The sequence below is a fragment of the Athalia rosae genome, chromosome 1 (assembly GCF_917208135.1).
Source record: "Athalia rosae chromosome 1, iyAthRosa1.1, whole genome shotgun sequence".
NCBI lineage: Eukaryota > Metazoa > Arthropoda > Insecta > Hymenoptera > Athaliidae > Athalia > Athalia rosae.
Genome location: NC_064026.1, coordinates 24,256,675 through 24,275,551, shown reverse-complemented (window position 1 = coordinate 24,275,551; position 18,877 = coordinate 24,256,675). Strand labels below are relative to the sequence as shown.

Here is an 18,877-nt window from a genome sequence, read left to right as displayed (position 1 = left end):
TAGATTTACAATAGGTCGGGAGTAACAAAATATAATTCGTTTAACGGTAGCGGGAGGTCATTTACGGGAGTACAGAATTATACTTTCGATATTCGAAAGGCCTACGGGAGTTTTACTGATTCTTTTACAAATTATCCGAATGAGCGATAATTACGAACGGGAGAAAAGGCGCGGTTTTACACGGAGCGCTTTTCCGTGGCTACTCTACGGTAACAGACGATAGATTTCCAAATAGATCGGGACCGTAACGTAACGTAAGATTTACCGTAGGGGTAACAGATTACCCAAAAAATGACCAATTAGATACGGGAGAAAATATTACATAAATTATAACAAAATACCATACAGCATCACCAAATATCACCAAGGCTTTCCTTAACGTATTACTTAGAGTTTACTTAATAACTCAACGTACTAAATGATACCCCGTGCAGCAAATGCACGGGAGAAACGGTAGAAGACCAAATAAATGCTCCGAGAGCGAAAATACAAAACGTACGGTAACGGAATTCAGCCACGAGGCAAACCGGGAGGAGTTACAAAATTGCCCAAAAACCGAAAAACGTAACGGACCGGACCGTACCAAATTGCGGTGGGGCGCGTTCCCACCGACTTATCAAATACTGGATGCAGTGGGCCTTTAACCACTGACTTACACTCTTAAATAAACTGGATGCAGTGGGTCTTTCACCACTGACTTACACTCTAAATAACGGATGCAGTGGGTCTTTCACCACTGACTTACACTCTAAATACTGGATGCAGTGGGTCTTTCACCACTGACTTACACTCTGACAATAAAACAAAATACGAAATATTCTAGGCAATTTGCAATTCCCCACGTGGCTACTTCGTGCCTCTCTCTGAAGGTGGAAAACCTTACCTTAACGGAAGGAGTTCGGCACCCACTGACTCTAACTTTAATACAATTGTTTAACGGACTCTAGTTTTAATTATACTGTAGCTAAGGGGCGGATGGGAGTGAATCTAAATAACAACGGTAGCGGTAGTATTGGGTGAAAACGGTAGCGGTAGACGGTAGATTTGGGAAAACGGCAAAGGAAGATCTGAATTGGTAAGGAAGGATCTAACCAAAACGTCCTGTCTGTTTGCCGGTATCTAGTAGAGTAGGACGAGTTGAGCGCCGGTGTCCAGGATCTTCTTACTCGGAAATCGTCCGGATTGGCGATTCCCTCTCCTAATTAGGCCACAGGTGTAGGGCGCAATTCTTCTGGTGACAATTGAATTTGCCTATTCGGCGCCTCTCCTCTCCTCTGACGTCATCATCCATGCTTCCTCATCGGCCGCGCTCGCTTTTGAGTACTGACCGGCTGGCTGTCTGCGTTCAGAAGGCCATCCAAGGCTGCGTCGACTCAGGCACTTGGAGTCCTCATCCTAAGAGCAACATCTCTATCCTATGTCGTCTCGGGAGTCGGAATGTAGTCCTGGGCTCACTTGTGCCTCGGCCCCTACATGTCTTCCTAGGCAGAACGTCATCTCGGGAGGTTACCAAGTTTTACCCGGTGACGGGATCAGTTCCGGAACGGTAGATGTTATTTTGGTCTGGCTCCTGGCCAGTAAGTTACGGGACGGGAGGTGACACTACTCAGTTCATGCCACCCTATACGCCGCCTTCCGTAGCATCCATTCGTCGATAGCAGAGCGTCTTACGCACCTATCGTCTAGCGGGAGATCGTAGACGGGTCGTCTTGCGGTCCTATACGCCGGTAGCGATTCGGTAGATCGGGAGGCGGGAGATATTGGCGATGCTGTCTTCAGCTGGTGGTCCGGTCCACCACGGGAGAGTGCACATCGGTAGTCTGATTGGCACGGATGACGTCAGAGTTGTACCCTTGGAGGAAAGGGCCCGGGAGGTCCTCGTAGGTCGTCCTGGCTCAACTCGTCGGTATTTTCCCAGGTCACATAAGAGAATATTCGGAACAACAACGAAAATTAGCTTAACATACGGAATATCTCTTATTTCAATTTAGCCTTGGTGATGCGTTTCGGTGTGCTGCAGTTTTCTAGATTATTAACGAAAAACGGGAGGAAATTCCGGGAGATTTGGGTGCCGTAGTAACGGGGCTGAAAACGCCACGTTACAACTCCCCTCCCCGTGGGGGAAGACCGAATAGGTCTTCAACCTTCGCTAACGAAAGAGAGGTCACGAATTGGCCGTACTTTAGAACTGAGTTACGTAAGTGTCTGGACGTTGGTGATACTGGATCATGAAGATTCTGATGGTGGCCGGAAATACGGAAGCGGGAGGTTTAACGAAAGAAATGTTCCAAAAGTCGCGGGCTGTTACCGGGAGCGATATAAATTTATTGTGTGCGGTGTCTTTTTTCTTTTTATTTTTTTTTCTGTTGACGAGAGCGGGAGATATCTTTTTTTTTTCTGTTAGGAATCCTCTTTTTTTTTTTCCTTTTGTTGACGGGAGCGGGAGATATATTTTTTCCTGTTATGAATTCTCTGTTTTTTTTTCTTTTTTTTTTCTTTTTTTGTTGACGGGAGCGGGAGATATATTTTTTCTGTTATGAATTCTCTTTTGTTTTCTTTTTGTTTTCTTTGAATTTCCCGTCTAGGGGACGCGTGAGGGTGGTCGGGAGGTGCGCGGGCGTTGCTGATTACGCCGGTAAAAGTCTTCTGCCCAGGCGTCATAGCAATCAGGGCACGTGGCTTTCGTATAGCCCGAGAAGCCACAGCCCTTACAATAGACCGTCGGCGGGTTCGGTCGCCGAGCTGACAAGATTTTTCTTCTACGCTGACAGGCGTTTGTGGCGAAGGTACGCGATTCGGGGCCGTGGTCGGGATCGGTAGAGGGGTTGGTGGCGAGGTCGGTAGCGGTAGCGGTAGCGGGAGCGGTAGCGGGGTCGGTAGCGGTAGCGGGAGCGGGATTGGGTCCTCGGCCAGGAATACGTCTATCTCCATGACGGTGGAATCGCCTGACTCGGGGGGCGGTGACGGGTACGGGAGAGGTACGGTGTCCCGGTACTCCGGTTACGATCGAGAGGAACCTCGTAAGCTGCGTTTACGGTCTCGATAGGGTCCTCGTAAGGGCCTAGGTGAGCCAACGCCGGGCGTGGCTGGCGGGAGGAGGCATGAGGCCCACGGTAAGCGAGTTCGGGAACAAGACAGCGTTCGGGAGGTGGCGGAACCTGATAACGGGAGGTTGTTCCGTAACGCCATTCTACATTTCGGGCGAGGTGTTCCAACTCATCCAACTGTCTGACCTCGTCGCGACGAATTAGAATTTGATAACGCGGGAGTAAATTACGGTAGGAGTAATCAAGTTCCTCTTCTTCGGACCAGGCAGGTCTCAGACGATCATAATATGCTCGCATGACGGTCAAATAATCAGCCACGGATTCGTGTTCGCCCTGGGTACGGCGACGGATTTCTGCCCGCAATTCGAACTGCAAATTGGGGCTGCTAAATCGATCACGCCACGCGTACTCAAAATCTTGAAAATCTCGCCAAGACGGACGTTTGGCCCGGAACCAATATAAGGCAATCCCCGAAAGGAAAAACGGGAGGCTATTTAGGATGTCGGAGTCCTGAAGGTCGAACAGGATCCTGCCTTCCTCTATCCGCAGTAAAAATGCTTCTGGATCCTCATTGCGTGTCCCAGTGAATTTTAGATTCCATTTACGCATTGCCTCATAAGCGGCAATTGAGTTTGGCGGGCGACCAGGCGAAGCGCGGGAGGGGGTCGCGTAGTGTTGTGAACCATACGGGCGAGAGTCGTGCGTTCTCGGATCAGGCCGAATCGGCGGTAGATTTTCGACAAGCGGCGGGAGAGGGGGTGATCCAGCCATCGCATTGTGCGCGGTAGAATACAGGGCATGAGGTGATCGTCGTGGTTCGGCAAACGTCGGCGAAGTTCGCTCTGGGGCGATCAGCGGGGGTACGGTAGAATCGCGGTACTCGGGAGGGTCGGTATCGGCAGGGTTCGGTAGGTTTGAATTTTCTCCGTCTAGCACGGTGTGCGTAGATTGAGGGCTCTGATGTTCGTCCGGTACTCGGAGGGCTATCTGCGCGGGAGGTACGGGAGGTACGGGAGGTAGATCGCCGGGAGTAGGGGGGTCATCCATCGGTCCTTGTGGTGATTGACAACTACGGAGAAACCGATCGCGGGAGGGAGAAAGAGTTCCAACGGTTAAACGGTTAACGGTCAGAAAAGTATCGCGGATAGCAACGACAAGGAAAACAGCGGTAGAGGTCGTATCGAAAGATATCGCGATGTTTACAGGCACTTGTTTGTCGCGGCCTTGTCCTTGATTGTCGTGCTCGAGAGATTTGAAATGTAACGGCCGGTAACGGGAGGAAAATCAGCGGCTACGATTTCGGTAGTGGAATTACCAAAGAAAATTCGCGGTTTCGGAAAGTCGAGAGATTTACAGAAAAAGATATTAATTAAGAAATGAATTAGAGACGAGAGATTCTAACTGAATTTTTAACGGGATTGTTGTTGCTGTTGCTCAAAAAAACAAGCCTTTTTGGGCGGAATGAATTGGGGTCTGACTAAATTTTTTAACGGAATTGTTGTTGTCTGGTGTTCGAAATCAACCCTTTTTGGGCCCCACGTTGGGCGCCATTTGCAACGTGGCTTTTTTTAAACACATCACCCTTTTTAGCGGCCCCACATTGGGCACCACCTGCGACGTAGAAGGTTTTCTATTTTTCCCCCAGGCGGGTTGGACCCGGGAAAAACCCACGTGCCTTCGGCGCGATCTGTACGAAACCGAAAACGGAAAACGGAACGGAAAACGGAAAACGGAACGAAAAGAGTGTTGGGCGCCAGACGCGTGTCGCGTCACTTAACGAAATAACAAAAACTTACGGGATAAACGAATACAGATCCGGCGGAGTGGCTGGCTAGGCACAGGCTGTTCAACAGCGAAATAAATGGTAGAGTGGCGTGGATCCACAACAACAATTCGGGCACAAATAAAAGCGATAACGTAACGTAATTTCGGGGGACTGTATTTTAACAAATTCGGTAGGCAATACAGAATCGGTAGATTTACAATAGGTCGGGAGTAACAAAATATAATTCGTTTAACGGTAGCGGGAGGTCATTTACGGGAGTACAGAATTATACTTTCGATATTCGAAAGGCCTACGGGAGTTTTACTGATTCTTTTACAAATTATCCGAATGAGCGATAATTACGAACGGGAGAAAAGGCGCGGTTTTACACGGAGCGCTTTTCCGTGGCTACTCTACGGTAACAGACGATAGATTTCCAAATAGATCGGGACCGTAACGTAACGTAAGATTTACCGTAGGGGTAACAGATTACCCAAAAAATGACCAATTAGATACGGGAGAAAATATTACATAAATTATAACAAAATACCATACAGCATCACCAAATATCACCAAGGCTTTCCTTAACGTATTACTTAGAGTTTACTTAATAACTCAACGTACTAAATGATACCCCGTGCAGCAAATGCACGGGAGAAACGGTAGAAGACCAAATAAATGCTCCGAGAGCGAAAATACAAAACGTACGGTAACGGAATTCAGCCACGAGGCAAACCGGGAGGAGTTACAAAATTGCCCAAAAACCGAAAAACGTAACGGACCGGACCGTACCAAATTGCGGTGGGGCGCGTTCCCACCGACTTATCAAATACTGGATGCAGTGGGCCTTTAACCACTGACTTACACTCTTAAATAAACTGGATGCAGTGGGTCTTTCACCACTGACTTACACTCTAAATAACGGATGCAGTGGGTCTTTCACCACTGACTTACACTCTAAATACTGGATGCAGTGGGTCTTTCACCACTGACTTACACTCTGACAATAAAACAAAATACGAAATATTCTAGGCAATTTGCAATTCCCCACGTGGCTACTTCGTGCCTCTCTCTGAAGGTGGAAAACCTTACCTTAACGGAAGGAGTTCGGCACCCACTGACTCTAACTTTAATACAATTGTTTAACGGACTCTAGTTTTAATTATACTGTAGCTAAGGGGCGGATGGGAGTGAATCTAAATAACAACGGTAGCGGTAGTATTGGGTGAAAACGGTAGCGGTAGACGGTAGATTTGGGAAAACGGCAAAGGAAGATCTGAATTGGTAAGGAAGGATCTAACCAAAACGTCCTGTCTGTTTGCCGGTATCTAGTAGAGTAGGACGAGTTGAGCGCCGGTGTCCAGGATCTTCTTACTCGGAAATCGTCCGGATTGGCGATTCCCTCTCCTAATTAGGCCACAGGTGTAGGGCGCAATTCTTCTGGTGACAATTGAATTTGCCTATTCGGCGCCTCTCCTCTCCTCTGACGTCATCATCCATGCTTCCTCATCGGCCGCGCTCGCTTTTGAGTACTGACCGGCTGGCTGTCTGCGTTCAGAAGGCCATCCAAGGCTGCGTCGACTCAGGCACTTGGAGTCCTCATCCTAAGAGCAACATCTCTATCCTATGTCGTCTCGGGAGTCGGAATGTAGTCCTGGGCTCACTTGTGCCTCGGCCCCTACATGTCTTCCTAGGCAGAACGTCATCTCGGGAGGTTACCAAGTTTTACCCGGTGACGGGATCAGTTCCGGAACGGTAGATGTTATTTTGGTCTGGCTCCTGGCCAGTAAGTTACGGGACGGGAGGTGACACTACTCAGTTCATGCCACCCTATACGCCGCCTTCCGTAGCATCCATTCGTCGATAGCAGAGCGTCTTACGCACCTATCGTCTAGCGGGAGATCGTAGACGGGTCGTCTTGCGGTCCTATACGCCGGTAGCGATTCGGTAGATCGGGAGGCGGGAGATATTGGCGATGCTGTCTTCAGCTGGTGGTCCGGTCCACCACGGGAGAGTGCACATCGGTAGTCTGATTGGCACGGATGACGTCAGAGTTGTACCCTTGGAGGAAAGGGCCCGGGAGGTCCTCGTAGGTCGTCCTGGCTCAACTCGTCGGTATTTTCCCAGGTCACATAAGAGAATATTCGGAACAACAACGAAAATTAGCTTAACATACGGAATATCTCTTATTTCAATTTAGCCTTGGTGATGCGTTTCGGTGTGCTGCAGTTTTCTAGATTATTAACGAAAAACGGGAGGAAATTCCGGGAGATTTGGGTGCCGTAGTAACGGGGCTGAAAACGCCACGTTACAATACATAGCTCTAATTTCTGTAAAAATACTTACAATTAATCAATTTTCAAAGTAGGTCGGAAAAAATGTTGTTTTCGAAATGGTTGCTATTACGAATCAAACGCTCTGCATACCGGTTTGGAACAGCGATTCGTGTACTGTTTCTGAAACGACTCTTTCAACCTGATTTCAGGTTTTCTCCATTTTTGGAAAACTTCACATTATTAAAAAGAGACCGAAAGATGTCATTCTACCCAGGATGTATGAAACCGTTTGAAAAAATTTGTTTCTTACACCCTGCGTAGAATTACAGGTCGTCGTACGTACGTATGTACATACATCACGTCGTGAGATATTGTGCAGCTCTACACTACATGAGTCTGTTTTTGCATTCGCTGTTTGCAGAGTAGAGTGTATGAAACACTTGTCTGTACATGACACTTACGCGATATACTCAAAATTAGGATTCTCTCCGAGAGTTGAGAATGCGTGCTATAGATATACAGAGTGATTTTTTTAATCGCGGCAGGCCGATATCTCCGAAACCGAGCGAGATTTGGGAAGACATTTCAGAGACAACTTATAGAATATCGAGGGAGAAAGAATATGGTACAGTCACATCATGTGTACGTTGCGGCGCTGAGCTGTGGTCAAGGTCAACTCGGTTTTTCCTTAACCCTTCAGCACTTTCGCTATGAGATTTTCTCTCACGCTCATCAATAACTCAAATTTTTTTTTGTTAATTATTTAAGTGCATATTACTTTTGTGAAATTCTTTCTATTTTCCCATTTCGAGTCGTTTTGCCCGAACATGACGGATACTTAACGGGTATACCTACACCGTGTTAATCCTGAGAGTAATCAAGTACAATTTTGTAGTAACGATATGTATAATTAGAGCTTAAATAAATAAAATTGTTGTGTTTTATACGTGAAATATATTGATACATCTTGCCTATACGTAGCAAAACAAGGATTGTAAACAACAAAAAAGAAAAACCATTAATGGTAAATAGGGAAATATTTAAACACAACAGAGTTATAAAGTACATACGGCGGGCTTATGCAATTGTAGTAAATGCAGAAAAAAATAAAAGGAACGTATATATTGCAGCTAAACGATATATATCCATAAGGATTGTGCGAATTACAATACGGTAATGTGAATGCAATAAAGATTACAATTATCTTTTACAAGCGGCATATATACATGCATATGCGTATATAACACGACGTAATCGAGCAGCATTTAATGTATAGAAACAATACACAATATTATACTTTTTACGCGAGAGATTGATTGACCGACTGATTGATTGGCTGATATAATTGTTCGTAACGTAAACGTAGTTGTAGATGTAAACAAACCTCTTTCATAACTGGCGTAGTTAGACACTACGTGATTTGATTTAGGTTGGCGCAAAATATCCCTAGTGGAATTTATAGCAGCGCCACGGCAGAGGTGGGGATCTGGCGCCGCTCGACTCGCATCGACCGGCCACGATCTGTCATGATCCACGGCGTGTTAACCTCACAAAACTGACACAGCCATTTAACGATGATTTAACGATAGACGAGACGTGTTAGCAGTGTTTACCGAATATATTAGAATTATCCCTAATGCGTCTCGTTTATTGTCCTTTTCTTACAACGATCGTTTCGAATGCATCAATAGCAAGTGTTTACTTTGTCATCGACGGAGATCATCCTATCCTATTTATTTCACCGTTTCATTTCTCTGAAAAAAATAACAACATCAGATATTATCGACAGACAATTTTAATATTTTCGGTAAACACTGCTAACGCGTCTCGTTTATCGTTAAATCATCGTTAAATGACTGAGTCAGTTTTGTGAGGTTAACACGCCGTGGATCATGACAGATCGTGGCCGATCGATGCGAGTCGAGCGGCGCCAGATCCTCACCTCTGCCGTAGCGCTGCTGTAAATTCCACTAGGGATATTTTGCGCCAACCTAAATCAAATCACGTAGTGTCTAACTACGCCAGTTATGAATGAGGTTCGCGTGCATCTATACATATAACATATAGCAGGTGTTCGTATATCATGAGAGTAATTGAGTTACGATTTGATTTGAAATGAAAAGGAGGGAAAAGGTAAAAAAAAAAACAGTCATATACATAAATAATAATGTTTTTGTGTTTCTGCTCTTAGAAGAACGAATGCATATCATAGTTGTAAAAATAAGAATTTGTTAAATAAAAACTGCAAACTGTTTGTGTTAATTATAACGTGTATATTTTCCATTATTCTAGTTTCCATTTTCCAATCTAATTACTTCGACGTTCCGACGAGTGTCGCGTGCATTCATATTCCCAAATTAAAATCAACACCTGGTAGATTACGAGAGTCGCGGTGATGCACTACTTTGTCAATCTTATTTTTTGTTCTTCTCTTTTTGTTCTCCAGGTTTCCCTGGCACTGGGATTAGAAGTTGGAGCATGGGGTGCCCTGATCGAACGCTCTTCGAGTTCACTCGGCGTGGGTCAAGGGGGTTCGATGATGTCATCCGGTAGTTTGGCGAGTCTGGCAGGTCTCGCTCGTCGTTGTGGAGTTTGTTTAGCGGCATTTCCATCGGCGTGGTTATTGGAGAGACACGCACTTCTTCAGCACGCTGGTCACCCTGCGGATGATAAACCATTCACTTGCGAGCAATGCGGACAACGTTACCGGTACAGATCGGCGTACGTTAAACATCGCGAGCAAAATCACCGAGCTCGCCTCCCAGCTGATAAATTATTTACGTGTGACGTATGCGGTATGCAATTCAGGTATCTGAAGTCATTTAAAAAACACCGTCTAAATCATGCCCTCGAAAGACTTCACAGGGTTCCAGATCAATCGCAATTAGGTTCCGCTGCTGAAAGGAGCGATCAAGTTTCTAGCACAGGCGAACCTTCGCAAATCGAAACTAACAGCGAATCGAGTGCAGTTGACCCCGAGGAACGGGTACAGGAAACGTCATCGGAAGGTCCGCGCGAAGAAGTGATATCGGAGACAACGAGTCTACGGGAAAGTCTTGAAGAAATTAGCGCTGCAGCAACGGGTGACGGCGAAGGCGTCGTTGTTGGAGGCAGCGGCGGAGGGGGAGGAGGAGGAGGAGGGGGAGGAGGAGGAGGAGGAGGAGGAGGAGGAGGAGGAGGAGGAGGAGGAGAAGGAGGAGGAGGAGGAGGAGGAGAAACGAGTCGATTGATCACCGGTGTGAGTGGAGAAGCTAATAATGAAATTGGTGAAGCTGACGACGGAGCCCTCGACGAAGATCGAGCTGCAGGTTCGAAGATGATGTTGGGTTTGCTAAGAAGACACGATCCGGAGAGAAGAGAGCGACGTTTCGCTTGTCCATTTTGCGGTAAATGCGTCCGTTCTAAGGAAAACTTGAAGCTACACGTGAGGAAACACACCGGTGAGAGACCGTTCGTTTGTCTATTTTGCGGTAGAGCATTCGGCGGTAAAAGCGACCTAACTAGACACCTAAGAATTCATACGGGAGAGAGACCCTATCACTGCGAAATGTGCGGAAAATGTTTCGCCAGGGCTGATTATTTGTCAAAACATTTGACCACGCATATTCATCAGCGTTAACGATATGTATTCGTCGCGCATATATCATAAAGATCGAACTAGGATCGCAACAATAATGTTATACATGCCTATTTGAAATCCATCCAACGATCGATCGCTTTTGCCGCGTCACGTCGTCCAGGTGGCGTGTCAATTACACAACCAAATATATTGAAAACTGTAGGTACTATAAATTGTGAAAATTCATATGAGGCCGCGAGATCGCTTTGTGGAAACGAAAAGGGGGTAAAAAACAAGAAAACCGAAGAAGAGATAAGAAATGAGAATTTGTACAATATACTAGTGAGAATATTTGTGATAAGGTTTACCAAAGAACACGTAGAGAGATTCCCTTGAAATGATGCAGAGGTTGAACGATTATGCGGTGAAGTTCGTTTTAACTATTGTACATCATAATTATCTATACTTTTTTCTATAACAATAATAACTAGGTATATGTACGTACATACGTACGCACGTAGATCTGTACGGGGATTCACGACTTCCGCGGATTATGTGCAAGTTCGCACCGGTGCCTTTAAAATTTGAGTCCTGTCTCATTATGTCAAGTAGATAAAACAAGCAATAAAGTAATCATGCACGTATTGATTCTTTCAATTCTTTACTCTGTTAATTTTTATGAAGTGTTCATCCACCCGTGATCATTACGATATGGAGCAATGGATATGAAATGTTCAACTTTTGATAATTAGGTGCGTTTACACATGCAAGTCCCTATAACCTATAATTAATTAGAGATGAAACTGGAGCGCGATGATATTAATCCCAAGAGTCGTGTTACCCCGATATACCTTAGCGTTTTGGCGTACGTGAATAAAAATCAATAAATAAATAAATAAAAACAAAAAAAGAGTTGAATATGGGTGCTATTCTATAATGGTAAGATTTCCGGAAAGCGTTCAGGCAGCCAACACTCCAAAAATCTGAAGCAGATCGTCCGTGCCAAATGTTGAAAATTCTTCGATTGTATTTTCGAGTTCCCTCCAGACACAAACAAGGCTGTCCTGACACTCTACGGGCTCAAAAATTTAATTGTAACATATTACATTTTAATTGTAAAAAATTACTGAAAACAAAAAAAAAACACCGTTGTGTCGTTGTTCACATTCATATTATAATTATTATTGTAATTATTACTGTATAAATATTAGATGTACCTATATACAATATAAATATAATTATCACTGATTGATGGTGCGATGCAACGAATATTGCGGAAATATGAAGAAATCGCGAGCGAATTATTATACACACGTAATATAATATATATTATGATATTTTAATTCATTTTGTGATTATAATAGATAGGTACATACATGTACACATATATGTACATATATATATATATATAGGTGTACAATAACCATTTACTCGCTGATATTGTTCGCTCATCTCACCAACGAAATTACATATGAAAAATGTTTACAGTATATGTTCGTATGTAAAATATAATATAACATATTATGTCCGTCCTAAAAGTATAATTTATTTGCTAATATGTCGTCATACGTCCGGTTATTGATTATTTACACGGGTGGACGGAACCTATTTCACTTCTTTTTACGTTTGGCTAGCAAAATAATTGAATTTTTAATGCTAAAGAATTATCTGTAAAAAAAGTTATAAGACAACCGATCAGCAATTATACACAGCTAAGCGTCCAGAAGAACGGCGGGCATTTGAAAGGAGGGTTATAACAATAGATATATATTAGGCCAGGCCAAAAGAAACTTTTCTTTGATTTCGTCTCTCATAAGTGTAAGCATTAGTGTTAAATCTAATAATGACTCTGTTGAAATTTGAGCTCATTTGGATAATTTTAGAGGCCGCGCATCGGGTTTCAATGTTTGCCTTTTGATCAAAGTGGATTAACACGTAAATAATAATCTTTCATTATTCAAAGAATGGTATCTTCTGATTCATTGGGCCTACAGACCTCAAAAGGGGCTCATTTTGAAGCTTTTTTCACGACCTTTTCTTCTTCGCCATAACTTTTCACTTTTTACAAGGACTCCAGGAGTAATAAGTTTTTTTTTTGTGATTTTCTCCATTAAAACATCAACGTTGAGACCCGATGCATGACCTCTACAATTTATCCGAATGAGCTCGAATGTCATCAGAGTCATTATTAGATATAACACTAATGTTTACACTTGTGAGAGATGAAATCAAACATAAATGGGTTATTTCTCCTGGCCTAATCCATACATGTATGTGGGGGATTCCATGTGGAATCACCGAGGTTTTGACCCGACCCCTTCGATTTCGCTGAAACTGTTTTAACATTTTCTATCCTACCAAAGACATTTTTCTGAATTTTTTCAGATTTTTTTACCCAACCCAAAAAAAGTTATGAATTTTTGAAAAAAACCGCCCTTTTTTTTAAATTGCAATAGCGGCGTTAAATACTGTCATAGTTGAAGTTTTTTTTGAGACAAAAAAAATTGAAAATCGAAGGGGTCGAAATTCGAAAGAATGACGGGTTTATTGAAAAAACTGAAATATTTCATACATGGTGACTTCCGAAAAAAAAATTGTATTTTTTTCTGAAACCTACATTCAAAAAGAACAATTTTACAAAAAAAAACGAGCCGAAAGGTCAATTTTTTCAAAAGTTATTGCAATTTTAAAAAAAAGGGTGGTTTTTTTCAAAAATTCGTAACTTTTTTTGGGTTTGGTAAAAAAATCTGAAAAAATTCAGAAAAATGTCTTTGGTAGGATAGAAAATGTTAAAAAAGTTTCAGCGAAATCGAAGGGGGTCGGGTCAAAACCCCGGTGACTTCGCATGGAATCCCCCATGTATATTAGGGCGGTCATTATTCGGGTCATTTTGAAATTTTGTCGGTCTCTATAGCTCAAACGTCTGCAATTGAAAAAAAAAATGCTCGCGAAAGCTGGAGCTCGTAGCTCAAGTCTAAGTGGTCCCCCAACGCTTTGGAATTTCCCCATTTGAATAACATACGGTTTATGAGACTTGACGGTCATTTTTTGGTTACTGAAATTACAGTAATTACAGTAATTGTGCTGCTCCAAATAATTTGGAAATGCCAAATCTCTTATCTATATAAACTGATAATCTACCAAAATTGTGTAAATTTCTTTTCATCAAATAATTGTCGAAGCTATAGATATCTGATGAATGTTAATTATACGTCAAAAGATGGCAAGCTACGTCAAAAGTAAAAAACGACACGACAATAATTTGATAAACAAAAATCCAAAAATTTTTCTTAAATTATCTGCTGATATGGTTAAGAGATTTCGTAGTTTTTTAGATTTTTTGGAGCAGCACAGTAATGGAAATCAAAACATGACCGTTAAATCTCAAAAAGCGCATGTTATTCGAATGGGGAAATTCGAAGGCGTTGGGGGACCACTTAGACTTGAGCTACGAACTCCAGCTTTTGCGAGCATTTTTTTTTTATTTGCAGATACTTAAGCTATAGGGAGCTACAAAATTCAAAAATGTTCCGAATAAGGGACACCCTAATGTATATGTATATACAGGTATACATACGTACATGAAATTAAATTTCCATATATATAAAACACCAAGTAATAAAAAATATATATAATATATGAGTATATATTATATTTAATGAATGTTCCTATATTTATACCATAAGTATATAATTAGTGTCCTACATATATATATAATGATGATAATCGACGGCGATTTCAGATTTGTACCAAAACATGAAAACAAATACGAAACAAAAGGGAGAAAGAAAAAAATTACACAGATTTTCTCTTCATTGAGAATAAATGAATTTTGTATGCATAAGTGAAAGATAATTATTACGTATATTGAAGAATGAGGCGATCTAACGAAATTTATAAAATGTGCGTAGAAAGAAAGAAAAAACAAGAAGAAAAAAAGTATTGGTAGAGATATTGTGAATAAAAATTGGGGAATCAAACACCTGTGTTTGGCTGAAAACAAAAAATAACTACTACACATAATAACTACTGGTAACTCGATAGAAGGTACTGCCCAAATTACATTATAGACGAGAGGAGATGAGTTAATGATTAGGTATAGGGATTCGATGAAAAAAAGATATAGGTAATTAAGTATAAAGAACTTTACCAATGTACTGCACATATTGCAAAGGCGGTAAGAAGGCGCAGGGCAGAGCGAGAGGGTCTTCCTACATTGACTGAATGATCAGATGTGATATACGCGTATAAGAATATAAAGAAATTATTTAGGGTCGTCGTAATGATTTACATATGTATGTATACGTATGAAGATATATATACTGTATATATGTATGTACGTATATGAATATGTACATGTAATTCATATTATGTATTCTATAAACTATGATATGTTATATTATACAAATACTGTACACTATACGATTATGATCATATGTATAGCTGGCGGATTAATAGGAACTGATGTGTTCGATCTTCAATTTTTAAAACATTTTTTTGTTTTTTTTGTTTCATGATTTAATGGATTTTCCGAGGATAATGAGGATTACCTTTTCAGTTCACGAGCAAAATACATAATTCGATCTATCCACGTATATAGGTTCGATTATTGACATATATTTGAAGATATTCCGGGATTGCAATATGGAATAAATTTGATAAATTGTCATATATGTATGAATACACATATTATCGGGACGGGGCAACAATATTAACGCGAACTTTTTAATTCATTTTGGGAGGACTTAATTTGAATAACTTGCAACTGGTATATTTTAATTCCACCTAATAAACTACACAATATACATATAGCGTATACAAGATGAAGCAATATATATATATATAACTGTTATACGACGAACCAAACAAATGATATAATTTTATATATACATACATACACCTACTCATATGTTTATAAATTCACGACAAATAACGAGAAGGTCCGGTAAATTATTTAATCACGATCTTGATTTTATTTTCATTGTTATTACCGTTATTGTTAATACCGAATGACTAAAATCGTCAAGCAAATCCAACTGAATTAAAGTTTGGTGATTTACAGCGTTATACAACGTCCGTCCCGCGGTACGCGATGGTGCAGGATAAATCGTTTACGTATAATACGTTTACATTTCATGCGATAATAAAAAAACGAAAGAAGAATTGCAGGAATAAATCAACAAATGAATAAATAGTTTGCTCAATCCTCGGTATCTGTCGGTCCGTCCGTACGAAATTATAGTATATATATATACATAATTATGGAAAATAAAGAGACGAAATTAGGTATCGCGTAAATAGAAGGTATAAAGCCTTAACTTTAAACTTGTCCTCAATTTCAGCTTGATTAGATCATTCTAAGCTCCCAGTAGGTTTATAATAATAAGTTACATGGAAAAATTTCTGAATATATCGATGGACTGTCTTCTCTCCTTTCTTTCATGTTGATCAGTCTTGATGTCTTTCGGTGTCTATAAATTCAATCTATCATATACGAACATAAATACCTACATGCATATGAAACTAAACTATCTGTGAATATAATAATAACAATAACAACAACAACAACAACAACAACAACAACAAAAAACAACAACAACAATAATAATAATGATGATGATGATGATGATGATGATGATGATGATGATGATGATGATGATGATGATGATGATGATGATGATGATGATGATGATGATGATGATGATGATGATGCATCTTACATAAATATTTATACACAGTGTGATTGCAAAAAGGTTTTATAAAATGAAATAATGATATGTTATTCACTATACCTGATCAAAATACCTGACATACATAGGTATAGGTATATACATATACCTATCTATGCCTCATGGTTCCGAAAGTAATTTTTTCATTATTTCAGACACATGACTTTCGTACCTGATTATTTAGTGCAGAAATCATGACTAATGACTTACAATGAACTCAGTTTCACTATTATACCTATAATACCTGAAATTGATTTACAACGCCAAATAAACTACTATTATCACTAATGTAACCTTTAAACCTAAAAATTCATAATATGATAACCAATATATATATATATATACTACCGTGTATATCTATATTATACAACGAAAGCTCAAATATTATAATAAATTCTGCAATCACTCTGTGGACAAAAAGTTACATGAAAAAATGAGAAAAAAACAAAAAAAAAACAAAACAAGAAAAAGAATAAAGTATAAATAAAAAAATAAATAAATAAAAAACTCTCTGTGGCTGTACTATCATTGTTTACCATTAAAATTATACAATTATATTATCTATATTGATATAAATATGAAATATTATATTGTAACTATCAAATGGTATTGTATCATGAATATTAATAACAAACAAGTCCATTATTTATCATAATACAATATCATTGGCATATGAGTACATTGCCATATAATTGTAATGGATGTTAGAGATATTTTTCAACATGTACTAAATGTGATAATTGAAGAATTGACAATGAGCAATGTAACTGTATAACCTAAACGATTAGGCATATATTATATAATATACATGTAATATACGCATATATACATATATAATGTTTATTGTACAACCAGGTATAGATAGATTTTACAATAGCTAGATAAATGTTAGCTGTTGAATAATGAATTCTGTCACGTGGCGATGGGGTTAGGGAGGAAAAGGGAGGGTGGGGTTAATATTTTCATGTACATTGAATTTAACAACAATGCTATCTCAGATCTATCCACAATATATAAGTTTAATAACATGTCGTAAGTTGCTGCATTCAATGACGTTACTATATACAATATATATGTATAATAGAGAATATAAAAGTATATGAGTTTGTTCGTGAAATTTTTCCATTATTTTTTCGTTGTGACAGTAGAGTTATTTTATAAAATTTATTACAACGATGAATTACCTATACCTATAGGAAAGTTGTTTGCTCAACTTGAGACCCAATATAACGAAAATGCAAACGTACAAAATAGAAGAATTTTTAACAGCTCTACACATATAATTATGATATAATAACAAGCATCGAATTATTATAAAATCATAAGGCTTTAAACAACGTTCGTTTCAGCACCTTACCGCAACTATAGTAAGAGTAAAAAGAAAAATGGTATAATAATGATAATATTATTATATTCACACCATTGAATACGTTATATATACATTGACGATGGTAACCTATAATTGTTGTCTACGATATAATGTTATTTTTCTAATTCACGTTTAATTGTTATCGTTGATATGAGTGACAAACACATCGAATTTTGAAATGAACAATATTTAGTTGCTGCTATTCAGTGTTACAAATGAAGAGAACAAAAACAAAACAGAAACAATGGTTCAATTATTGCACGAACAAGTTTATCTATAAATATACGTATAATTAACATAATTGTACACAGCCGATATTAACAATGGTACTAATAATATCGGTAACAATGCTAATAATAATAACAATAATACTAATAAAACTGATAATGATAATAATTGACGCGTCATGTAACCCTCTAGTTGAGACTTGTCGATCTAAATCGAAATGTCTATCAATACGCGATTACGCGAAATAAATAACAAAAACGATTATAGACATGTGCCAATAATGCGGAAATATGTAAACTACTGTATCATTATAACAACTCAGCTGCCACGGATAATAATAATCTCGGATTATTTTTTGAGGATTCATGTTTTGTGCACTTACGTACAAATTACAATTTAAGCTTTCCATAATTAATCTGTGTATAGCTGATTGTTGAATATATAATTGATTAAAGTTTGGCATGTATCTAAAATTGTTTAATACGATTCTACATACCGAACAGAATTAATTGACAAAATTTCTTTTGATATGAATTTTGAAAGTTACAAATTAGTAAATCCCTATATGTATAGGTATTGTATATTACGAAATGATGTACTCGTGTGTATTATACATTGAACTTGTAGATGATGTAATCAAGTTTTGGAAGTACGGTGATACGTCAATATCCGCCGGAAAAAGTTTAGTAGGTTCGGTTAAAAATGAATATCTGAGATATGAGTAACTTGAAAACTATGACGTGCATAAACAACGTTTATGAAACTTTGGACGTGCGGTGGTCAAAAGATTGTTGACTATTATTGGAAATTCGTAAAATTTAATGTATCGTGGGCATAGTTGCCATATTGTGATAGCTGGATTCGCAGCATTTTAGAACAAGAAAAAAATAATAAGACAATTAGA

At 39.7% G+C, this 18,877-nt stretch overlaps 1 protein-coding gene across 6 annotated transcripts in view; it reads left to right on the top strand.

Annotated features, from left to right (window-relative positions):
• The window catches only part of LOC105691005 (zinc finger protein 316-like), a 45,858-nt gene extending 33,673 nt beyond the window's left edge, over positions 1–12,185 (top strand). For all 6 annotated transcript variants that reach the window (XM_020855257.2, XM_048654174.1, XM_020855253.2 and 3 more), the window contains one exon: positions 9,535–12,185. In XM_020855257.2, the coding sequence (XP_020710916.2) occupies positions 9,535–10,707 (1,173 nt within the window). In that variant the 3' untranslated portion in view covers positions 10,708–12,185. The remainder of the gene's footprint in view (positions 1–9,534) is intronic.
• Positions 12,186–18,877: the final 6,692 nt, after the last annotated feature.